The sequence below is a fragment of the Tachyglossus aculeatus genome, chromosome 21 (assembly GCF_015852505.1).
Source record: "Tachyglossus aculeatus isolate mTacAcu1 chromosome 21, mTacAcu1.pri, whole genome shotgun sequence".
NCBI classification, from domain to species: Eukaryota; Metazoa; Chordata; class Mammalia; order Monotremata; family Tachyglossidae; genus Tachyglossus; species Tachyglossus aculeatus.
The window spans coordinates 42200395-42225398 of record NC_052086.1 but is presented as its reverse complement, the minus strand read 5'-3'; the positions used below and the strand labels follow the sequence as shown (position 1 = coordinate 42225398).

Genomic DNA, 25004 nt, shown 5'->3' with positions numbered 1-25004 from the left:
GGGTTCCGGGGAGACATAACGGAGCCCCCCACCCACCAGTTACAGGACAAGGGTCCCAAGGCAGCCCGCCTGGAGCCCGAGGGAAAGACGAAGACACGCCCGACGGGCGTCTGATACATCGCAAGGCTGGACTCGGCCGGGATGCCGCCCCAGAAATCACCCCATTTCTGGGACGTGAGGGTCCAAGCTCTGTTGGGAGACAATAATAATAATAATGTTGGTATTTGTTAAGCGCTTACTATGTGCAAAGCACTGTTCTAAGCGCTGGAGTAGGTACAAGGTAATCAGGTTGCCCCACGAGGGGCTCCCAGTCTTCATCCCCCTTTTACAGATGAGGGAACTGAGGCCCAGAGAAGTGAAGTGACTTGCCCAACATCACACAGCTGATAAGTGGCGGAGTCGGGATTTGAACCCACGACCTCTGACTCCAAAGCCCATGCTCTTTCCACTGAGCCACGCTGCTTCCCCTCCCAACTCTCTTCCGGGAGACCGGGCTCGGGAACACCGCCACCCGGCCCCGGCTGGGAGGATCATTTTCTGGCCCTCTCGGAAGCCACAAAAACCCCCGCCCCGGCGTAGATTCCACCGGGCTCTACACCAACACCATCGCGTGCTCCGGGAAGCAGCCTCCGCTTCCAAGTTTGTCCAGTAAAGGCGATGAATAATTTCCCGGTGTCCAGGGAGTCTGGGCCGCGGAGCCCGGAGCCTCCCGGGCGGGAAGCGGAGGTCGCGAACGGTTCCGGCGGGGCGGATGGCGGCCTTCCTAGCGTCCTCCGCTCCCGACGGCCGGGAAAACCCCCGCTCCGCCGGGCGTCTGGCTCGGGGCCGGGGGTCATCCGACGTGGCGGTCCGAGGTCACGACAGCAGGAGCTGGGGGGGCTGCTCCCCGTAACAGAACTTGGCGACGGGGTCCCGGTAGGTGTTCTCGTGCTGCACGCTCTGCGAGCAAGAAAGGATACGGTCCCGTGAGAGAGAGGGCACACCAATCAATCAATCAATCAATCGTATTTATTGAGCGCTTACTGTGTGCAGAGCACTGTACTAAGCGCTTGGGAAGTACAAATTGGCAACACATAGAGACAGTCCCTACCCAACAGTGGGCTCACAGTCTAAAAGGGGGAGACAGAGAACAGAACCAAACATACCAACAAAATAAAATAAATAGGATAGAAATGTACAAGTAAAATAAATAAATAGAGTAATAAATATGTACAACCATATATACAGGTGCTGTGGGGAAGGGAAGCAGGTAAGATGGGGGGCTGGAGAGGGGGACGAGGGGGAGAGGAAGGAAGGGGCTCAGTCTGGGAAGGCCTCCTGGAGGAGGTGAGCTCTCAGCAGGGCCTTGAAGGGAGGAAGAGAGCTAGCTTGGCGGACGGGCAGAGGGATTAGGGGCATTCCAGGCCCGGGGGATGACGTGGGCCGGGGGTCGATGGCGGGACAGGCGAGAACGAGGTACGGTGAGGAGATTAGCGGTGGAGGAGCGGAGGGTGCGGGCTGGGCTGGAGAAGGAGAGAAGGGAGGTGAGGTAGGAGGGGGCCAGGGGATGGATGGACAGCCTTGAAGCCCAGGGTGAGGAGTTTCTGCCTGATGCGCAGATTGATTGGTAGCCACTGGAGAGTTTTGAGGAGGGGAGTAACATGCCCAGAGCGTTTCTGGACAAAGACAATCCGGGCAGCAGCAGGAAGTATGGACTGAAGTTGGGAGAGACACGAGGATGGGAGATCAGAGAGAAGGCTGGTGCAGTAGTCCAGACGGGATAGGAGGAGAGCTTGAATGAGCAGGGTAGCGGTTTGGATGGAGAGGAAAGGGCGGATCTTGGCAATGTTGCAGAGCTGCTGAGACCGGCAGGACAGCAACCTTCCTTTCGCCCTGTCCGAGCAGGGGAGTCAGCTTAGTACGGTGCTCTGCACGCGGTAAGTGCTCAATAAGTACGACCGAATGAATGAGTCCCCTAGAGAAGCTCCCTTTTCCAGGCCCGGGGTCAACCGGACCCTGATCTGTAATAATAACGATGGCATTTACTTCCCAAGCGCTTAGTACGGTGCTCGGCACACAGTAAGCACTCAATAAATACGACTGAATGAATGAAGCCCTCAGCTGGTGGGATCTTGGTGCAGGAAATCTCCCTGACGGCGGTACCTAGACTGTCACCTTGCCGTGGGCAGGGAATGAGAAGCTGCGTGGCCTAATAATAATAGGGACCGTCTCTCTATGTTGCCAACTTGTACTTCCCAAGCGCTTAGTACAGTGCTCTGCACACGGTAAGCACTCAGTAAATGCGATTGAATGAATGAATGAATAATAATGATGGTATTTGTTAAGCGCTTGCTGCGTGGCCTAATAATAATAGGGACCGTCTCTCTATGTTGCCAACTTGTACTTCCCAAGCGCTTAGTACAGTGCTCTGCACACGGTAAGCGCTCAATAAATGCGATTGAATGAATGAATGAATAATAATGATGGTATTTGTTAAGCGCTTGCTGCGTGGCCTAATAATAATAGGGACCGTCTCTCTATGTTGCCAACTTGTACTTCCCAAGCGCTTAGTACAGTGCTCTGCACACGGTAAGCGCTCAGTAAATGCGACTGAATGAATGAATGAATAATAATGATGGTATTTGTTAAGCGCTTACTATGTGCAAAGCACCGTCCTAAGCGTTGGGGAGGTTACAAGGTGATCGGGTTGTCCCATGTGGGGCTCACAGTCTTAATCCCCATTTTCCAGATGCGGGAACTGAGGTCCAGAGAAGTGAAGTGCCCAAAGCCACCCAGCTGACAGTTGGCGGAGCCAGGATTCGAACCCATGACCTCTGACTCCAAAGCCCGGGCTCTTTCCACTGAGCCAAACCTGGTGGAAAGAGACCAGGCCTGGGATTCAGAAGGGCCTGGGTTCTAATCCTGCTCTGCCACTTGTCTGCTGGGTGACCTGGGGCAAGTCACTTCACTTCCCTGGGCCTCAGTGACCTCATCTGGAAAATGGGGATGGAGACCGTGAGCCCCACGTGGGACAGGGACTGAGTCCAACCCGTTGAGCTCGTGTCTACCCCAGCGCTTAGTACAGTGCCTGGCACACAGTAAGCACTTAAATACCATAATTATAATGTGTCTATGTCTATTGTACTGTCCTCTCCCCCAAGTGCTTGGGAGTAGTGTTCTGCCCACAGTAAGTGCTCTGCACACAGTAAGCGCTCAATAAAGACGATTGATTGGTTGATTGATTGTTAAATACGACTGAATGGGAAATAAATGAATGGTATCGATTACGTGCTTATCACGTGCCAAGCGCTGTGCTAAGCGCTGGGGTAGACACCTGATCATCAGGGCGGACGCAGTCCCGCTCCACTCAGGGTTTCCGGTCTGTGAGCCCGCTGTTGGGTAGGGACTGTCTCCACATGTTGCCAACTTGTCCTTCCCAAGCGCTTAGTACAGTGCTCTGCACACAGTAAGCACTCAATAAATACTATTGAATGAATGAATGAATGAATGAGAGAAAGTGAAGGCCGAGGAGAGCGAAGGGATTTCACCCCACGTGCCTTTCTGCTCTCCTCAAGGGCTCAAGTCGTTTTTCGGTGTCTGGGCAAGGGAACGTGTCTACCACCTCTGCTGTATTGTCCTCTCCCAAAAGCCTACCAGGAAGCGCTCAATAAATACCATGGAGACCCAACGTATTAGACTGGTCAGATTACCAAATTCCCCCGGGGAACAAACTCTACTCTCGGAGTCACGTGAGAGAGAAGAGGCAGGCGGAAGACTATTCAGCCAATCGATCAATTACAGGTATTTACTCAATCAATCAATCGTATTATTGAGCGCTTACTGTGTGCAGAGCACTGTACTAAGCGCTTGGGAAGTCCAAGCTGGCAACATCTAGAGACGGTCCCTACCCAACAGTGGGCTCACAGTCTAAAAGGGGGAGACAGAGAACAAAACCAAACATACTAACAAAAGAAAATAAATAGAATAGATATGTACAAGTAAAATAAATAAATCATCATCATCATCATCAATCGTATTTATTGAGTGCTTACTATGTGCAGAGCACTGTACTAAGCGCTTGGGAAGTACAAATTGGCAACATATAGAGACAGTCCCTACCCAACAGTGGGCTCACAGTCTAAAAGAAATAAATAGAGCAATAAATATGTACAAACATATATATGAATATATATATATATATATTTACTGAGCACTTACTGTGTGCAGAGCACTGTACTAAGCGCTTGGAAGAGTATCACACAGGTGGAAGATACGATTCCCTCCCACCCCCACGAAGAGCTTATGGTCTAGTGTGGGGGTGGACAGACGTTAAAGTCACTCAGTGGTGCTTACTATGTGCTATACTAAGCAGCAGGGAATAATAATAATAATAATGATGGCATTTGTTAAGCACTTACTATGTGCAAAGCACTGTTCTAAGCGCCGGAGGGGATACAAGGTGATCAGGTTGTCCCACGGGGGGCTCACAGTCATCATCCCCATTTTACAGATGAGGAATGTGTCTGCTTATGGCTTTACCGCATTCCCCCAAGCGCTTAGTACAGTGCTCTGGCTTAGTGGAACGAGCCCGGGCTTGGGAGCCCGGGGCGGTGGGTTCTAATCCCGGTTCCGCCACTTGGCAGCTGTGGAACTTTGGGCGAGTCACTTCTCTGTGCCTCAGTTACCTCATTTTTAAAATGGGGATTAAGACCGTGAGCCCCATCTGGGACAACCTGATGACCTTGCATCTCCCCCAGGGCTTAGAACAGTGCTTGGCACATTAAGTGCTTAGTACAGTGCTCTGCACACAGTAAGCACTCAACAAATATGATTGAATGAATAATAAGCGCTTCACAGATGGGGCCATAATAAATGCCATCATTATTAACAGATTCACCTGTCTACTTTTTTTTGTTTTGTTTTGTCTCCCCCCCTAGACTGTTAGCCCGTTGTCGGGTAGGGACCGTCTCTATATGTTGCCAAACTGTACTTTCCAAGCGCTCAGTACAGTGCTCTGCACACAGTAAGTGCTCAATAATAATAATAATGATGGCACTAGTTAAGCGCTGACTATGTGCCGAGCACTGTTCTAAGCGCTGTGGTAGATACAAGGTAATCAGGTCATCCCAGGTGGGGCTCACACTATTCATCCCCACTTCCCAGATGAGGTAACTGAGGCCCAGAGAAGTGACGTGACTTGCCCAAAGTCACCCAGCCGGTAAGTGGCGGAGCCGGGATTAGAACCCACGACCTTTCATTTTATTTGATATTGTTAATATGTTTGGTTTTGTTCTCTGTCTCCCCCTTCTAGACTGTGAGCCCGCTGTTGGGTAGGGACCGTCTCTAGATGTTGCCAACTTGGACTTCCCAAGCGCTTAGTACAGTGCTCTGCACACAGTAAGCCCTCAATAAATACAATTGGTTGATTGATTGATTGACTCCCAAGCCCGGGCTCTTTCCACTAAGCCATGCTGCGACTGAATGAATATACAGGTATTACTATAATTATTATTATTATTATTAATCTGCACATAGTAAGCGCTCAATAAATACGATTGATGATTAATCAATACAATGGGATGAATACCTAAAATAAATCCCAGGTAGGGCCAGACTCTGCCCTGTCCCTCCACCCCCAAGGCAAGAAAACTTTTTAAAGGTAGAGAAAACCCCAGCCGCCCTTTCCCACGCCCATTAATCCTTTTCTGTAAACTCAGCCACCTACTAAGACCTTAAACGTCACACCGGCTGGGTTCGGCGCTTAGAACAGTGCTTGGCACATAGTAAGCGCCTAACAAATACCACCTTTATCACTATTACCTCTAGAAATTCCAAGTCTTTTCTCCATTCAAAAGGCAAGGCCCAGTTTTCGCACTTTGCGTCGGGACCGCCAGGGTCGGCCTGCGGTTTTGTTTTCTGTTTCATTCACTCATCCGATTGTATTTGTTGAGCGCCTACTGTGTGCAGAGCACTGTACTAAGCGCTTGGGAAGTACAAGCTGACCAACATCTAGAGACGGTCCCTACCCGACAGCGGGCTCGCGGTCTAGGAGGCGGAGACGGACAACAAAACATGGGCACGGGTGTCGAGTCTTCGGAATAAATAGAAGTAAAGCTAGTGTACATCATGAACATAATAAATAGAATAGTAAATATGTACAAGTAAAATAAATAGAGTAATAAATCTGTACAAATATATATACAGGTGCTGTGGGGAGGGGAAGGAGGTAGAGTGAAGGGATGGGGAGGGGGAGATGAAGAAGGGGGTTCAGTCTGGGAAGGTCTCCTGGAGGAGGTGATCATTATTATGCACGCACACGTTGCTGCTACGTGTTTTAGACTGTGAGCCCACTGTTGGGTAGGGACTGTCTCTATATGTTGCCAATTTGTACTTCCCAAGCGCTTAGTACAGTGCTCTGCACATAGTAAGCGCTCAATAAATACGATTGATGATGATGCTACCCAACCAGCTAGTGAACACTCATTCATTCATTCATTCGATCGTATCTGTTGAGCCCTTACCGTGAGCAGAGCACCGTACTAAGCGCTCGGGAGAGGACAATACAAGAAGAAACACATTCCCTGCCCATAATGAGCTTATAGTCTAGAAGGAGGAGATAGACATCAATACATTTTGCCTCCGCCGGGCCGCTGGACATCCCCAGGGCGTGCGGCGGTTGGTTTTTAACGTCCGTACGGAAACCCTCTGAGGAGACGCTCTGGCTAGGATGGCACGAATGTTCCCGGTTTAGGGAAAGACAATTCCCAGAGCGCTCCTGGAGGCCCTAGTGAAAAGAAGCGCCGCCCTCAGAAACATCATCATCATCATCAATCATATTTATTGAGCGCTTATTGTGTGCAGGGCACTGTACTAAGCGCTTGGGAAGTACAAGTCGGCAACATAGAGAGACAGTCCCTACCCAACAGTGGGCTCACAGTCAAAAAGACAATTTCCAGAGTACTACTGGAGGCCCTAGTGAACAGAAGCGCCGCCCTCAGAATCATCATCATCATCAATCGTATTTATTGAGCGCTTACTGTGTGCAGAGCACTGTACTAAGCGCTTGGGAAGTCCAAGTTGGCAACATAGAGAGACGGTCCCTACCCAACAGTGGGCTCACAGTCTAAAAGACAATTCCCAGAGCACTCCTGGAGGCCCTAGTGAACAGAAGCGCCGCCCTCAGAATCATCATCATCATCATCATCAATCGTATTTATTGAGCGCTTACTGTGTGCAGAGCACTGTACTAAGTGCTTGGGAAGTCCAAGTTGGCAACATACAGAGACGGTCCCTACCCAACAGTGGGCTCACAGTCAAAAAGACAATTCCCAGAGCGCTCCTGGAGGCCCTAGTGAACAGAAGCGCCGCCCTCAGAATCGACGCCCCACGGAAACCCTCTGAGGAGATGCTCTAGCTAAGATCGCACAAATAATAATAATGATGGCATTTGTTAAGCGCTTACTATGTGCAAAGCACTGTTCTAAGCGCTTGGGGGGATACAAAGTGATCAGGTTGTCCCACGTGGGGCTCACCGTCTTAATCCCCATTTTACAGATGAGGTAACTGAGGCTCAGAGAAGTGAAGTGACTTGCCCAAGGTCACACAGCAGACATGTGGCAGAGCCGGGATTTGAACCATGACCTCTGACTCCAAAGTCCGTGCTCTTTCCACTGAGCCACGCTGGTTCTCCTGAACCAATTGTTCTCCTGAACAAATGTTCCCGGTTCAGGGAAATCAATCAGTCGTATTTATTGAGCGCTTACTGTGTGCAGAGCACCGTACTAAGCGCTTGGGAAGTCCAAGTTGGCAACATAGAGAGACGGTCCCTACCCAACAGTGGGCTCACAGTCAAAAAGACAATTCCCGGAGCGCTCCTGGAGGCCCTAGTGAACAGAAGCGCCGCCCCCAGAATCGACGACGCTCCGTGGCTGGAGCCACCGGATGGAAAAGCTCCTCTCCCGGCTCCTCCCAAAGCTCCCCGGGCCTCTGTCCCGGCCCCCGCCGCGGGGGAAGCCCCCCGTCCTTCCTCACCTGGGAGGAGGTCCGGCATCGGGCCAGGCACAGCTCGAACAGATCCTCCACCGCCGTGAAGAGGTTCTGAAAGGCCGCCGCCGCCCGGCTGAGGAAACGCTCCAGGAGCACTTGCTGCGAGGACACCGGGAATGCTGTATCAGACGCCCACCCATCCCGGCCCCCCGTTCGGAGGGGCCCCGCAGGGGCCGGCCGCGGAGTACCCTACCGGGACGGGGAAAACCGGGTTCCGATCCCCCGCTCTGCCCCTCGTCTACCGGGTGACCGCGGGCAAGTCACTTGGTTTCTCTGGGCCTCAGTTTCTCCACTGGGCAAATGGGGGTGGAGACTGTGAGCCCCACGGGGGACAGGGACTGGGTCTATCCACTCCGGTGCTTGGCACATAGTAAGCGCCTATTAAACGCCACCATTATCAAGTCACCCGCCCGGAGTCCTGGCTTCTAACTGTTTATTTATTTTACTTGTCCATATCTATTCTATTTATTTTATTTTGTTAGTAGGTTTGGTTTTGTTCTCTGTCTCCCCCTTTTAGACTGTGAGCCCGCTGCTGGGTAGGGACTGTCTCTATATGTTGCCAACTTGGACTTCCCAAGCGCTTAGTACAGTGTTCTGCACACCGTAAGTGCTCAATACGATTGATTGATTGATTGACCCGTGCCCTTGGGCAAGTCGCTCAATCGTTCCGCGCCTCGGTTTCCTCCTCCATCCCTCCCGCCGGCCGGATGAGCATCGGGGAGCGGGGGCCCGAGTGCGCCCTGATGATCCCCCGTGGCAGTCGGCCCTGAATAACGACAACTTCCAAGCGCTTAGTACAGTGCTCTGCACAGAGTAAGCGCTCAATAAATACGATTTTTTAAAAAATGTATCAAGCGCTGACTATGTGCAAAGCACTGTTCTAAGCGCTGGGTGGGATACAAGGTGATCAGGCTGTCCCACGGGGGGCTCACAGTCAACCCCCATTTTCCAGATGAGGTAACTGAGGCCCAGAGAAGTGAAGTGACTTGCCCAAGGCCACACAGCTGACAACTGGCGGAGCCGGGATTTGAACCCACGACCGCTGACTCCAAAGCCCGTGCCCTTTCCACTGAGCCACGCTCTGAATGTATGCACTTTATTTGTGAAGCGCTTTCTAGGTGGCCGGCACTGTACTAAGCGCTGGGGTGGACACGAACGAGTCCCTGTCCCCCGTGGGGCTCACAGTCTCCCTTCCCATCTTCCAGATGAGGTGGCTGAGGCCCAGAGAAGTGAAGCGACTTGCCCACGGGAGAGGGCGGACGGGTGGCGGGGTCGGGATTAGAACCCATGACCGCCGGGCCCCAGGCGTACCTTGCCGGGCTGCAGGCAGCAGGACACGCAGTGCTCGTAGACGGCGCAGCAGCCGTGGCTCAGGCAACCCTCGCAGCTGAAGAGGCGTGTGCTGGACGCCTCCACGTCGCAGCAGCCGTTGCGCAGCAGGTGCTTCCTCTCGCACACGTGACCTGAAAGCCACTTCATTCATTCCTTCGGCCGTATTTACATTGGGGGGCCGCGCGCTGTACTAGGGATTGTCTCTCTCTGTTGCTGAATTGTAATGATAATCAATCAATCAATTATATTTATTGAGCGCTTACTGTGTGCAGAGCACTGTACTGAGCGCTTGGGAAGTCCAAGTTGGCAACATCTAGAGACGGTCCCTACCCAACAGCGGGCTCACAGTCTAGAAGGGGGAGACAGAGAACAAAACCAAACATATTAACAAAATAAAATAAATAGAATGGATATGTCTCCCCCTTCTAGACTGTGAGCCCACTGTTGGGTAGGGACTGTCTCTATATGTTGCCAACTTGCACTTCCCAAGCGCTTAGTCCAGTGCTCTGCACACAGTAAGCGCTCAAGAAACATGATTGATTGATTGATATGTACAAGTAAAATAAATAGAGTAATAAATCTGTACAAACATATATACATATATACAGCTGCTGTGGGGAGGGGAAGGAGGTAAGATGGGGGGATGGAGAGGGGGACGAGGGGGAGAGGAAGGAGGGGGCTCAGATAATGATGGTATTTGTTAATAATAATAATAATAATAATGGCATTTGTTAAGCGCTTACTACGTGCAAAGCACTGTTCTAAGCGCTGGGGGGGATACAAGGTGATCAGGTTGTCCCATGTGGGGCTCACAGTCATCATCCCCATTTTACAGATGAGGTAACTGAGACTCTGAGAAGTTAAGTGACTTGTCCAAGGTCACACAGCAGGCGTGGCAGAGCTGGAATTCGAACCCATGACCTGTGACTCCAAAGCCCGGGCTCTTTCCACTGAGCCACGCTGCTTCCCGATGGGAGAGTTAATGGGGAAATGCGTTGGAAAATGAAAAGTACCCTCAAACCCAAGGAGGGGGTTCTTTTTTAATGGTATTTGTTAAGCGCTTACTATGTGCCAGGCACTGTATTAAGCACCAGATACACACTAAATAGGTTGTATCCGTATCGGACTCATAGACTTTACCCCCATTTTAATGATATTAAGTGCTTACTACGTGCCAGGCACTGTCCTAAGCAATGGGGTAGATACAAGTATGTCGGACTAGACACGGCCTTAATCCCCATTTTTCAGAAGAGGGAACTGAGGCCCAGGGAAGTGAAATGACTCGCGCACGGTCGCCTGGCAAGCAGCTGGCAGAGTCGGGATTAGAACCCAGGTCCTTCCGACTCTCAGGCCCGGGCTCCATAATAATGATGGCATATATTAAGCACTTACTACATGCAAAGCACTGTTCTAAGCGCCGGGGAGGTTACAAGGTGATCAGGTTGTTCCACAGGGGCTCACAGTCTTAACCCCCCATTTTACAGATGAGGTAACTGAGGCTCAGAGAAGTGACAGCCTTCAAAGCTGGTGCTCTTTCCACTGAGCCACACTGCTTCTCTTGCGCTTCTCATTCATTCAATCGTATTTGTTGAGCGCTTACTGCGTGCAGAGCACGGTACTAAGCGCTTGAGCAGCATGGCTCACCGGAAGGAGCGCGGGCTTTGGAGTCAGAGGTCATGGGTTCAAATCTCAGCTCCGCCAACTGTCAGCTGTGTGACTTTGGGCAAGTCACTTAACTTCTCTGGGCCTCAGTTCCCTCATCTGTAAAATGGGGGTGAAGACTGCGAGCCCCCCGTGGGACAACCTGATCACCTTGTAACCTCCCCAGCGCTTAGAACAGTGCTTGGCACATAGTAAGCACTTAAAGAAGCAGCGCGGCTCAGTGGAAAAGAGCCTGGGCTTTGGAGTCAGAGGTCATGGGTTCAAACCCCGGCTCCACCAATTGTCAGCTGTGTGACTTTGGGCAAGTCACTTCACTTCTCTGTGCCTCAGTTACCTCATCTGTAAAATGGGGATTAAGACTGTGAGCCCCACGTGGGACAAACTGATCACCTTGTAACCTCCCCAGCGCTTAGAACAGTGCTTTGCACATAGTAAGCGCTTAATAAATGCCATTACTATTATTATTATTATTGAGCACGGTACTATCAATCAATCAATCGTATTTATTGAGCGCTTACTGTGTGCAGAGCACTGCACTAAGTGCTTGGGAAGTACAAGTTGGCAACATATAGAGACAGTCCCTACCGAACAGTGGGCTCACAGTCTAAAAGGGGGAGACAGAGAACAAAACCAAACATACTAACAAAATAAAATAAATAGAATAGATAGGTACAGGTAAAATAAATAAATAAATAGAGTAATAAATATGTACAAACATATATCCATATATACAGGTGCTGTGGGGAAGGGAAGGAGGTAAAATGGGGGGATGGAGAGGGGGAGGAGGGGGAGAGGAAGGAAGGGGCTCAGATAGGGATGGGGTGGGTGTGGTACTACTGTACAACAAGATAGGTTTGGACTTAGTACAGTGCTTAGTACAGTGCTCTGCACACAGTAAGCGCTCAATAAATACGATTGATTGATTGATTGACTCCTCCATTGGCAGAAAATGGGCCTCAGCCTTTCACCCCCTACTTGGGGATGGTGAGAATTTGGATCCAGGACGAAGCCCGTCGCCTGTGATGATGAAGACGGAGTAGGGCCATGAGCTTCTCTGGCCTTCCTCAGGGCCGCCCGCAGAGAGACGGAAGCGAGGATGAGCCCACTGTTGGGTAGGGACTGTCTCTATATGTTGCCAACTTGGACTTCCCAAGCGCTTAGTACAGTGCTTTGCACACAGTAAGTGCTCAATAAATACGATTGATTGATTGATTGATTGAGGACTCCCGCCCCCCGGGGCCGGGGCGAAGAGGGGGAGGATCGTACCAAGTTCGTCGGTGATGAGGCGCTTCCCCTGGACGGAGTTCCGGCACCGGCCCCCGGCTCTGCGGCTGCTGTTTCCCAGGCTGAACTGCAGCTTCCACGGGATGGGCAGCCCGGGATCCGGCATCTGGAGGAGGCTCCGGTCCCTCCCTGTCCGCTCCTCCTAATAACGACAATAATTCGGCTTCAAGGCTGTCCATCAATCAATCAATCGTATTTATGGAGCGCTTACTGTGTGCAGAGCACTGGACTAAGCGCTTGGGAAGTCCAAGCTGGCAACATATAGAGACAGTTCCTACCCAACAGTGGGCTCAAAGTCTAGAAGGGGGAGACAGAGAACAAAACCAAACATATTAACAAAATTAAATAAATAGAATAGATATGTACAAGTAAAATAGAGTAATAAATATGCACAAACATATACATATATATATATGTATATACAGGTGCTGTGGGGAAGGGAAGGAGGTAAGACGGGGGGATGGAGAGGGGGAGGAGGGGGAGAGGAAGGAGGGAATCAATCTGGGAATCAGTCTCGGAATCAATCAATCAATCGTATTTATTGAGTGCTGTGTGCAGAGCACTGTACTAAGCGCTTGGGAAGTCCAAGTTGGCAACATATAGCGACGGTTCCTACCCAACAGTGGGCTCACAGTCTAGAAGGAGGAGACAGAGAACAAAACCAAACATATTAACAAAATTAAATAAATAGAATAGATATGTACAAGTAAAATAAACAGAGTAATAAATATGTACAAACATATATCCATATCTACAGGTGCTGTGGGGAAGGGAAGGAGGTAAGACGGGGGGGTGGAGAGGGGAATGGGGGGAGAGGAAGGAGGGGGTTCAGTCTGGGAATCAATCAATCAATCGTATTTATTGAGTGCTGTGTGCAAAGGACTGTACTAAGCGCTTGGGAAGTACAAGTTGGCAACATACAGAGACAGTCCCTACCCAACAGTGGGCTCACAGTCTAGAATGGGGAGACAGAGAAGAAAACTAAACATACTAACAAAATAAAATAAATAGAATAGATATGTACAAGTAAAATAGAGTAATAAATATGTACAAACATATATACACATATACAGGTGCTGTGGGGAAGGGAAGGAGGTAAGACGGGGGGGATAGAGAGGGGGAGGAGGGGGAGAGGAAGGAGGGGGCTCGGTGTGGGAAGGCCTCCTGGAGGAGGTGAGCTCTCAGTAAGGCCTTGAAGGGAGGAAGAGAGCTAGCTTGGCGGATGTTGGGAGGAAAACCACCGAGCCAGCCGGCCGGAGCTGCCGGGTTGAATCCCTCGGGCGGCCCCTCCATCCCCTCGCCTCCTCCTCCCTCACCTCCCTTCTGTCCTTCTCCAGCCCAGCCCACACCCTCCGCTCCTCGGCCACTGCTAATCGCCTCGCTGTACCTCGTTCTCGCCCATCCCACCGTCGATCCCCAGCCCACATCTTCCCCCTGGCCCGGAATGCCCTCCCTCCCTCCGCACATCTGCCAACCTAGCTCTCTTCCTCCCTTCAAAGCCCTACTGAGGGCTCACCTCCTCCAGGAAGCCTTCCCACACTGAGCCCCCTCCTTCCTCTCCTCCTCCCCACCCCCCCCAGCCCTACCTCCTTCCCTTCCCCACAGCACCTGTATAGCTGTTTGTACAGACCTATTACTCTATTTTACTTGTACATATTTACTATTTTATTTTGTTAATGATGTGCATCTAGCTTTACTTCTATTTATTCTGATGACCTGACACCTGTCCACATGTTTTGTTTTGTTGTCTGTCTCCCCCTTCCAGACTGTGAGCCTGTTGATGGGTAGGGACCGTCTCTATAGGTTGCCAACTTGTACTTCCCAAGAGCTCAGTATAGTGCTCTGCACACAGTAAGTGCTCAATAAGTACGACTGAATGAATTAATTAATTAACAATGATTATTCACCCCCATCATAATCGTGATACTGGTTGAGCACTTATAGACCGACCGTGAGCTCGTTTTGGGCGGGGATTGCCACTGTTTATTGTTGTACTGTACTCTCCCAAGCACTTAGTACAGTGCTCCGCACATGGTAGGCGCTCAATAAATACGACTGAATGAATGAATATGTGCCAAGCACTATTCTAAGCACTGGGCTTGATACAAGTAATTCAGGTTGGACACAATCCCACCCCGGCCAAGAGGCTCACACGCCTAATCCCCATTTGACAGATGAGGGGACTGAGGTCCAGAAAAGTGAAGTGACCTGCCCAAGGTCACACAGCGGACCGGTGGCAGAGCCAGGATTAGAACCCACGACCCTCCGACTCCCAGGGCCGGGCTCTTTCCACTAAGCCACGCTGCAACGGGGAGGCACGGAGCCGTTATCCGGGCGGGCCTCCTCCCCGGCCCGAGTTCCTGCGGCGGCCCGGGCTAAGCCAACTTGTACTTCCCAAGCGCTTAGTACAGTGCTCTGCACACAGTAAGTGCTCAATAAATACGATTGAATGAATGAATTAATTAACAATGATTATTCACCCCCATCATAATCGTGATACTGGTTGAGCGCTTACAGACTCACCATGAGCTCGTTGGTCAGATCTAGTCAGTGCTTACTGTGTGCAGAGCACTGTACTAAGCACTGGGGAGAGGGCAAGAGAACAATAAACAAGCACATTCCCTGCCCAAAACAAGCTGACAGTCTAGATGAGAAGCAGCGCGGCTCAGTGGAAAGAGCCCGGGCTTTGGAGTCAGAGGTCACGGGTTCAAATCCAAGCTCCGCCACTTGTCAGCTGTGTGACTTTGGCCAAGTCACTTAACTTCTCTGGGCCTCAGTTACCTCATCTGTAAAATGGGGATTAATTAAGACTGTAAGCCCCCCATGGGACAACCTGATCACCTTGTAACCTCCCCAGCAGCTTAGAACAGTGTTTTGCACATAGTAAGCGCTTAATAAATGCCATTATTATTATTATTATAAGATGCGGAGACAGATATTAATAGAAATAAATAAATGACAGATAGGGACATAAGTGGAGTGGGGCTGGGATTGGGGGGATTGGATTGCTCTGGGATTGGGATTGCTCTGCACATAGTAAGCGCTCAATAAATACGATTGATGATGATGATGAATAAAGGGAGCGAGTCAGGCCGACGCAGAAGGGAGTGGGAGAAGAGGAAAGGAGGGCGCAGTCAGGGAAGGCCTCTTGGAGGAGGTGTCCCTTTACTATGGCTGTGAGGTGGTTAGGGGAGAGGAGGGAGGCAACCAGGCCAGAGGCTTATTTCATTTCTCTGGCTGCTCTTTCCAGCTCTGCTTGGACCCCTCTGGCAATGTAGCTAAGTTTGGTCTGGGGAGAAAGGAGCACTTTCCAATCAGTCGATGATATTTACTACGCGCTCACTATGTGCAGAGCACTAGGTGTTTGGGATAGAACAATATAACAGAGTTGGCAGACACGTTCCCTGTCCGCAACGAGCTGCCAGTCTTGCCGTTTACTTAAGTTTCCCCCAAATTTGAGTCTGCCTGGGTGTTTCTCTGCAGTTACCCTCCTCAACTCTGAAATCCCTCTGACTCCCACACTCCTCCTGCCCGGAAATCTGTCCTACTGCCCCACAGACACCCCGTCGGACTCTCTCATCACATCCCACTTTGCCTCAACACCCAATCTACCCACTCTAGATGATCAAATAGACGTTCTCAGCACCACCCTCTTTTCGGAGAAGCAGCTTGGCTCAGTGGAAAGGGCGTGGGCTTGGGAGTCAGAGGTCATGGGTTCGAATCCCGGCTCTGCCACTTGTCAGCTGTGTGACCCTTAGGCAAGCCACTTAACTTTTCTGGGCCTCAGTTCCCTCACCTGTAAAATGGGGGTGAAGAATGTGAGCCTCACGTGGGACAACTTGATTACCTTGTATCCCCCAAGCGCTTAGAACAGTGCTTTGCACATAGAGCTTAACGAATACCATCATTATTATTATTATTGCTCAACTTACTCGCTCCCCTATCCCTTCCTCCATCTCGTATCTCTAACCCTCAGCCCCAAATTAACTTTTCTGGGCCTCAGTTCCCTCACCTGTAAAATGGGGGTGACGACTGTGAGCCTCACGTGGGACAACTTGATTACCTTGTATCCCCCAAGTGCTTAGAACAGTGCTTTGCACATAGCGCTTGACAAATACCATCATTACTATTATTATTACTCAGCTCAACTCACTCACTCCCCTATCCCTTCGTCCATCTCATACCTCTAACCCTCAGCCCCGAATCATCTCTACGGTGCACCTCCTTCACTCCTGTGTTCGAGCCGCACAACGCTGCTGGCGAAAACCTAAATATCGGGCCGACTCTGTCCACTTTAAGTTTATCCTTGCTTGCCCTCTTCTCTGCCCTATTTCTCTTCCCTTATTGACAGCCGTGCCCATCGCGCTCGCCATTTGTTCCAGACATTTAACTTCCTCCTCCAACTCCCTTTCCCCCGAGCTTCCCCATCACTTGCTCCCAAGGATCGGGATATCTACTTTATTAAGAAAATTGACACCATCAGGTGTGAGCTCCCTAAAATCTCCCCTGCCCCTCCTCAATCCCTCCCCATTCCGGCCCCTTCTTCAACTTTCCCATCCTTCCCAGCAGTAGCTCCAGAGGAGATCTCCTGCTTCCTCTCAAATGCCACGCACTCCACATCAGCATCGGACCCCATTCCTTCGCACTTTATCAAAACTCTCGCCCCTTCCCTCCTCAACTTCCATCTTCAACCTCTCACTCTCCAATGGCTTCTTCGCCACTGCCTTCAAACACGCCCACGTCTCCCCCTTCCTAAAAAAAACCCTCCCTTGACCCCACGGCTCCCTTCAGGTATCGCCCCATCTCCCTCCTACCCTTCCTCTCCAAACTCCTGGAGCGAGTCGTCTACACCCGCTTGTCTCAAATTCCTCTCCCGGACCCCCTCCGATCTGGCTTCCGTGCCCTTCGCTCTACAGAAACCGCCCTCTCAAAGGTCACTGACGATCTCCTTCTTGCCAAATCCAACGGCTACTCCATCCTAATCCTCCTCGGTCTCTCGGCTGCCTCCCATACTGTGGACCACCCTCTTTTCCTGGAAATACTATCCAACCCCGGCTTCACTGACTCTGTCCTCTCCTGGTTCTCCTCTTACCTCTCTGGCCGTTCAATCTCAGTCTCTTTTGCAGGCCCCTCCTCTGCCTCCCACCCCCTAACTGTGGGGGTCCCTCAGTTCTGGGTCCCCTTCCCCTCTCCATCTACACTTACTCCCTTGGAGAACTCATTCACTCCCATGGCTTCAACTCCCCACTGTTGAGTAGGGACTGTCTCTATATGTTGCCAGCTTGTACTTCCCAAGCGCTCAGTACAGTGCTCTGCACACAGTAAGCGCTCAATAAATACGATTGATTGATTCAACTACCACCTCTATACAGATGGTACCCAGATCTCCATCTCCTCCCCTGACCTCTCTCCCTCTCTCCAGTCTCACATCTCCTCCCGCCTTCAAGACAAGTCTCCTTGGATGTCCTCCCGTCACCTCACTTAACACGTCCAAACAGAGCTCCTTATCTTCCCTCCCAAACCCTGCCCTCTCCCTGACTTTCCCGTCACTGTAGACGGCCCCACCATCCTTCCCGTCTCACCAGCCTGTCACCTTCGTGCTATCCTTGACTCCTCTCTCTTTCAATCCACATATTCAATCCATCACTCAATCCTGTCAGTCCCATCTTCAACACACGGCTAATATCCGCCCTTTCCTAAACCGCTACCACATCCTCGTCCTCTCCCGTCTGGATTACTGCATCAGCCTCCTTGCTGACCTCCCATCCTCCTGTCTCTCCCCACTTCAGTCTATATTTCACGCCGCTGCCCGGATCATCTTTGTGCAGAAACGCTCTGGGCATGTCAATCCCCTCCTCAAAAATCTCCAGTGGCTACCAGTCAACCTACGCATCAAGCAAAAACTCCTCACCCTGGGCTTCAAGGCTGTCCATCCCCTCGCCCCCTCCTCCCTCACCTCCCTTCTGGCCTTCTCCAGCCCAGCCCGCACCCTCCACTCCTCTGCCACTGCTAATCTCCTCACTGTACCTCGTTCTCTCCCGTTCCACCGTCGACCCCCGGCCCACGTCTTCCCCCTGGCCCGGAATGCCCTCCCTCCACACATCTGCCAAGCTAGCTCTCTTCCTCCCTTCAAAGCCCTACTGAGAGCTCACCTCCTCCAAGAGGCCTTCCCAGACTGAGCCCCCTTTTTCCTCTCCTCCTCCCCATCCCCCCCGCCTTACCTCCTTCCCCTCCCCACAGCCCCTGTATATATGTTTGTACAGATTTATTTCTCTATTTAACTTGTAATATTTACTACTCTATTTATTTTGTTAGTGATGTGCATCTAGCTTTGTTCTGATGACTTGACACCTGTCCACATGTTTTGTTTTGTCATCTGTCTCCCCCTTCTAGACTGTGAGCCCACTGTTGGGTAGGAACTGTCTCTATATGTTGCCAACTTGTACTTCCCAAGCGCTTAATACAGTGCTCTGCACACAGTAAGGGCTCAATAAATATGATTGAATGACACTTAGTACAGTGCTCTGCACACAGTAAGTGCTCAATAAATATGACTGAATTCATTCAATCGTATTTAGTGAGCATTTACTGTGTGCAGAATGAATTCATTCATTCAATCGTATTTACTGAGTGCTTACTGTGTGCAGAGCACTGTACTAAGCGCTTGGGAGAGTAAAATACAGCAACAAACAGTGACAATCCCTGCCCATAACGAGCTCACGGTCTAGAAGGGGGAAGAGAGACGTCAATACCTAAGCGCTTGGGAGAGTACAATACGACAGTAAATAGACACATTCCCAAGCTTACAGTCTAGAGGAGGTAATGAGTCTTCCCCGCCACTGATAGAGTCAGTACAATTCATCATTTAATCAAACTCAGGTAAGTACAGTGTTTGGCACATAGTAAGCGCTTAACACATACCATCATTATTATTCCTGTTGTTGGGTAGGGACCATCTCAATATGTTGCCGATTTGCACTTCTTCTAGACTGTGAGCCCATTGTAAGGTAGGGACCATCTCTATATGTTGCCAACTTGTACTTCCCAAGCGCTTAGTACAGTGCTCTGCACACAGTAAGCGCTCAATCAATACGACTGACTGAATGAATTAGTATTATTTATATATGTATGTACATATTTATTACTCTATTTATTTATTTATTTTACTTGTACATATCTATCCTATTTATTTTATTTTGTTACTATGTTTGGTTTTGTTCTCTGTCTCCCCCTTTTAGACTGTGAGCCCACTGTTGGGTAGGGACTGTCTCTATATGTTGCCAATTTGTACTTCCCAAGCGCTTAGTACAGTGCTCTGCACACAGTAAGCGCTCAATAAATACGATTGATGATGATGATGATATTATTTACTGAGCAATTAGTGTGGGTAGAGCACTGTTCTACATGCGTTTGGGAAAGTATAAAAGAGCAAGCGCACTGAAAACAAAGAAACGCCCAGGATTTCTAACACCCGGCACACAAACACCCAAAGACGCGGTAAGCGCTCAATAAATACAACCGAATGAATGAGTTCCACGGTTGGGGCAGGGCACTGTTTACCCAACCTTTCCCAACATTTCCCGCTGGTGGATTTGGAAACGTGGCCCACCCCCATCCCACATCTCTTCGGGGGTTTTCCCGGAAAAAGTCTGAGCTCAGTCGGTCAATCGTATTTACTGAGCGCTTACTGTGGGCAGGGCACTGGACTAAACGCTTAGGAGAGAACAATATAGTAGACACATTCCCTGACCACAACTAGCTTACAGTAGGGAAGCAGCGTGGCTCAGTTAAAAGAGCCCGGGGTTGGGAGTCAGAGGTCATGGGTTCTAATCCCAGCTCCGCCACAGGTCTGCTGTGTGGCCTTGGGCAAGTCCCTTCACTTCTCTGTGCCTCAAGTTTCCTCATTTGGAAAATTCTATTTATTTTATTTTGTTAGTATGCTTGGTTTTGTTCTCTGTCTCCCCCTTTTAGACCGTGAGCCCACTGTTGGGTAGGGACTGTCTCTATATGTTGCCAACTTGTACTTCCCAAGCGCTTAGTACAGTGCTTGGCACACAGTAAGCGCTCAATAAATACAATTGACTGATTGATTGATTGAAAATGAGGATGAAGACTGTGAGCCCCACGTGGGACAACCTGATCACCTTGTATCCGCCCTGGGGCTTAGAGCAGTGCTTGGCACATAGCGCTTAAATGCCATCATTATTATTATTATTTAGAGGGGGAGACAGACATTAATAGAAATAGATAAATGACAGAGGGGGACATAAGTGGAGTGGGGCTGGGAGGGAGGATGAATAAAGGGAGCAAGTTGGGCGACGCAGAAGCGAGGGTGAAGAGGAAAGGAGGGCTTAGTCAGGGAAGAATCCAACTCTGTCATACTGTGCTCTCCCAAGAGCTTAACACAGTGCTCTGCACGCAGTAAGTGCTCAATAAATAATACTGATTGATTGAATTCCCCGGGGGGGTGAGAATGGGGGGCTAGAGCACAAACCACACTCTCGGACCCTGCCTTCACCTAGGCCTCAAATGAGATTGTTTGGCACCTCCTCCTCTCCCCCCTCCATTCATTCATTCATTCAATCGTATTTATTGAGCGCTTACTGTGTGCAGAGCACTGTACTAAGCACTTGGGAAGTATAAGTTGCCAACCCCCGCCGTAGCACAGTGCTTATCAATCAATCAATCAATCGTATTTATTGAGCGCTTACTGTGTGCAGAGCACTGGACTAAGCGCTTGGGAAGTACATGTCGGCAACACACAGGGACGGTCGCTACCCAACAGCGGGCTCACAGTCTAGAAGGGGGAGACAGAGAACAAAGCAATTAACAAAATAAAATAAATAGAATAGATATGTACAAGTAAAATAAATAGAGTAATAAATACGTACAAACATATATACATATATACAGGTGCTGTGGGGAAGGGAGAAGCAGTGCGGCTCAGTGGAAAGAGCATGGGCTTTGGAGTCAGAGGTCATGGGTTCAAATCCCAGCTCAGCCGTGTGACTTTGGGCAAGTCGCTTAACTTCTCTGTGCCTCAGTTCCCTCATCTGTAAAATGGGGATTAAGACTGTGAGGCCCGCCCCCGTGGGACAACCTGATCACCCTGTAACCTCCCCAGCGCTTAGCACAGCGCTTTGCACATAGTAAGCGCCTAATAAATGCCATCACTGTTATTAGTATAGCAAGTGCTTAGATACCACAATTCATTCATTCATTCATTCAATCGTATTTATGGAGTGCTTACTGTGTGCAGAGCACTGTACTAAGCGCTTGGGAACCACAAGTCAGCAACATCTAGAGACGGTCCCTACCCAACAGCGGTTTCACGGTCTAGAAGGGGGAGATGGACATCAAAACAAAACATGTAGACAGGTGAGATGGCCACAATAATAACAATGATGACATTTGTTAAGCGCTTACTATGTGCAATGCACTGTTCTAAACGCCGGATGAAAGCGTGGCTCAGTGGAAAGAGCCCGGGCTTTGCAGTCAGAGGTCATGGGTTCTAATCCCGGCTCCGCCAATTGTCAGCTGTGTGACTTTCGACAAGTCCCTTCACTTCTCAGGGCCTCAGTTCCCTCATCTGTAAAATGGGGATGAAGACTGTGAGCCCCCCATGGGACAACCTGGTCACCTTGTAACCTCCCCAGCGCTTAGAACGGTTGCTTTGCACATAGTAAGCGCTTAATAAATGCCATTATTATTATTATTAACGGATAAGGCCCGGGCCTGGGAGCCGGAGGACCTGGGTTCTAATCCAGGCTCCGCCGCCTGCTTGCTGTGACCTTGGGCAAGCACTTTGCTTTTCTAGGCCTCAGTTTCCTCCTCTGCAAAATGGGGGTCCGGGCCCCGTTCTCCCTCCCCTTTAGACTGGGAGCCCCGTGTGGGGCCTGATAACGTTGTGTCTACCCCAGGGCTTAGTACAGTGTTCGGCACACGGTAAGCGCTTAATAAATAGGCCAATTATTAGTGTCCACTACTGGGGGGGGGAGGGAGGGACGACAAGGGTGGGGGGTTTTGGTGAGGCGTGGGATGGTGGGAATGTGAAGAGTTGGGGGGATGGCAATTTGAAGGGGAAGCTGGGGATTATTGGAGGTTGGAGGGAGACATGACGGGGAAGATGGGGGGCTGCGGGGGGATTTATTCATTCGTATTTATTGAGCGCTTACTGTGTGCAGAGCACTGGACTTAATAATAATGGCATTTATTAAGCGCTTACTACGTGCAAAGCACTGTACTAAGCGCTGGGGAGATTACAAGGAGATCAGGTTGTCCCATGGGGGGCTCACAGTCTTCATCCCCATTTTCCAGATGAGGGAACTGAGGCCCAGAGAAGTGAAGTGACTTGCCCCAAGTCACACAGAGCTGACCACTGGCAGAGCCGGGGTTCGAACCCATGACCCCTGACTCCAAAGCCCAGGCTCTTTCCACTGAGCCACGCTGCTTCTCAACTTAAGGGCTTGGAAAGTACAATTCAGCAACAAACAGAAGCAATCCCTGCCCACGGCGGGCTCACAGTCTAGAAGGGGAGGAGGCAGGCATCGAAACAAGTAGACAGGCAGCAATAGTATCAATATAAATAGAATTATAGATCTGTACACATGGTGAATAAAATAAATAGAATTATAAACATGAACACAAGTGTTGTGGGGTGGGAAGGGGGTAGAGCGGAGGGGGTCGGGGTGACGGGGAGGGGAGGAGCAGAGGAAAAGGGGAGTTTTGTCAGGGGGTGTAAAAGGATGCTGAGGGGACAGTGTGAGGGGTTGTGGGGGGATGCGAGGGGTTATTGGGGGGAGGGTGCTGGGGGTTGCAGGAGGTTGTGGGGGGGCATGATGGATTGCGGGGGGTCGTGGAGGAATTATTGGGGAGGGGAGGGGTTGTGGGGAGACGCGTGGGGGTGTGGGAGGGATGTGAGGAGTTTTGGGGGGGGCTGCGGAGGGTTGTGAGAAGCTGAGGGGGCGTGAGGGGTTGTGGGAGGTTATGGGGGAGCGGGGGGGATGTGTGGTCTTTTGGGGGGGGCCGAAGATTGTGGGAGGGATGTGAGTTTTGGGGGGCATGCAGGGGGTTGTGGGAGGCCATGGGGGGAGCGGGAGGGATGAGAGGAGTTTTTGGGGGGCTTGGGGGGATTGTGGGAGGTTATGGGGGAGCGTGAGGGATGTGAGGAGTTTTGGGGGGGGTCGTGGGAGGTTGAGGGGCCGTGAGGGGTTGTGGGAGGCATGTGAGGAGTTTGGGAGGGGCCGTGAGGGGTTGTGGGAGGTTATGGGGGGCAGCGGGAGGGATGTGCGGTCTTTTTTGCGGGGGCCGAGAGGGGCTGTGGGAGGGGGTGTGAGTTTTGGGAGGGCCTGGGGGCTACGGGAGAGCGTGAGGGATGAGAGGAGTTTGGGGGGGGGGCGGGGGGAACTGAGGGAGGTTAGAGGGGAGCGTGAGGGATGTGAGGAGTTTTGGGGGAGGCCTGGGGGGACTGTGGGAGGTTATGGGGGAGCGTCAGGGATGTGAGGAGTTTTGGGGGAGGCCTGGGGGGACTGTGGGAGGTTATGGGGGGGCGTCAGGGATGTGAGGAGTTTGGGGGGAGGCCTGGGGGGACTGTGGGAGGTTATGGGGGAGCGTCAGGGATGTGAGGAGTTTTGGGGGGCCCTGGGGGGACTGTGGGAGGTTATGGGGGAGCGTCAGGGATGTGAGGAGTTTTGGGGGAGGCCTGGGGGGGACTGTGGGAGGTTATGGGGGAGCGTCAGGGATGTGAGGAGTTTTGGGGGAGGCCTGGGGGGACTGTGGGAGGTTATGGGGGAGCGTCAGGGATGTGAGGAATTTTGGGGGGCCCTGGGGGGACTGTGGGAGGTTATGGGGGAGCGTCAGGGATGTGAGGAATTTTGGGGGGCCCTGGGGTCCTGTGGGAGGTTATGGGGGAGCGTGAGGGATGTGAGGAGTTGTGGGGGGGGGGGTCGCGGGGCGTTGTGAGAGGTTGTGGGGGGGGCGGGAGGGATGTGTGGTCTTTTGGAGGGGCCGAGAGGGGCTGTCGGAGGGATGCCAGCAGTTTTGGGGGGGGGGGGTCTGGGGGCTACGGGGGAGCGTGAGGGGCGAGAGGAGTTTGGGGGGCGGGCTGAGGGGGCTGTGGGACGTTATGGGGGAGCGTGACGGAGGAGAGGAGTTTGGGGGGGGCGCGAGCAGGTGTGTGTGTGTTGGGGGGGGGGGATAGGGAGGGCACGAGGGGTCCCCAGACCTGTCTGAAGGTGCTGCTGAGGAAGTAGACGAGGGACAGGGCGAAGACGACGGCCAGCACCCAGCGCCTCCGCACCAGCCGCCGGCACGCCCAGCGGCGGCCCGACGCCGGCACCATCGGCCCGACGGAGCGGGGGGGGGGGGGGGGAGCGAGCGGGGGGCCCCCGGGGGGGAGGGAGGGGAGGGGAGGGGGGGGCCCGGGGGGAGGGAGCGGGGGGCCCCGGGGGGCCGGGGGCAGCGGGAGGGGCTGGGGGCGGGAGGCCTGGGGAGGGGGGAGCGGGGGGCCCCGCCTGAGGGCAGCGGGAGGCCTCCTGAGGGGAGCGGGGGGGGAGAGGGAGGCCTCCTGAGGGGAGGGGAGTGGGGGGCTGGGGGAGGGGGAGGGGAGGGGAGAGGGAGGCTGGGGGGAGCCCGGGGCTTGGAGGGGGCGGCGGGAGGGGAGCGGGGGGGAGCGGGGGAGGGTCGGGGTTCAGGGCCGGGCC

The 25004-nt window shown here is 51.8% G+C and overlaps 1 protein-coding gene across 2 annotated transcripts; it reads right to left on the bottom strand.

Annotated features, from left to right (window-relative positions):
* Positions 1–831: 831 nt before the first annotated feature.
* SPRING1 (SREBF pathway regulator in golgi 1) lies at positions 832–24656 on the bottom strand. 2 transcript variants are annotated; one of them, XM_038763355.1, is made up of 5 exons: positions 24527–24656; positions 12286–12445; positions 9337–9488; positions 8011–8124; positions 832–939 (listed from the first exon to the last, which is right to left on the bottom strand). In XM_038763355.1, exons 1-5 carry the CDS (start codon positions 24641–24643, stop codon positions 856–858), a joined length of 627 nt encoding a protein of 208 aa, XP_038619283.1. In that variant the 5' UTR covers positions 24644–24656; the 3' UTR covers positions 832–855. The 2 variants fall into 2 exon arrangements, with proteins under 2 accessions (XP_038619283.1, XP_038619284.1); XM_038763356.1 differs by lacking the exon at positions 8011–8124.
* Between the last annotated feature and the right edge of the window lie 348 nt (positions 24657–25004).

Coding starts and splice junctions, on each gene's coding strand:
- SPRING1 (XM_038763355.1), bottom strand. CDS start 24,643: ATGGTGCCGGCGTCGGGCCGCCGCTGGGCGTGCCGGCGGCTGGTGCGG. Junction 9,489..12,285: donor CCTCATCACCGACGAACTTG/GTACGATCCTCC, acceptor AGTGGCTTTCAG/GTCACGTGTGCGAGAGGAAG. Junction 940..8,010: donor GATGCCGGACCTCCTCCCAG/GTGAGGAAGGAC, acceptor TCTTGCTCGCAG/AGCGTGCAGCACGAGAACAC.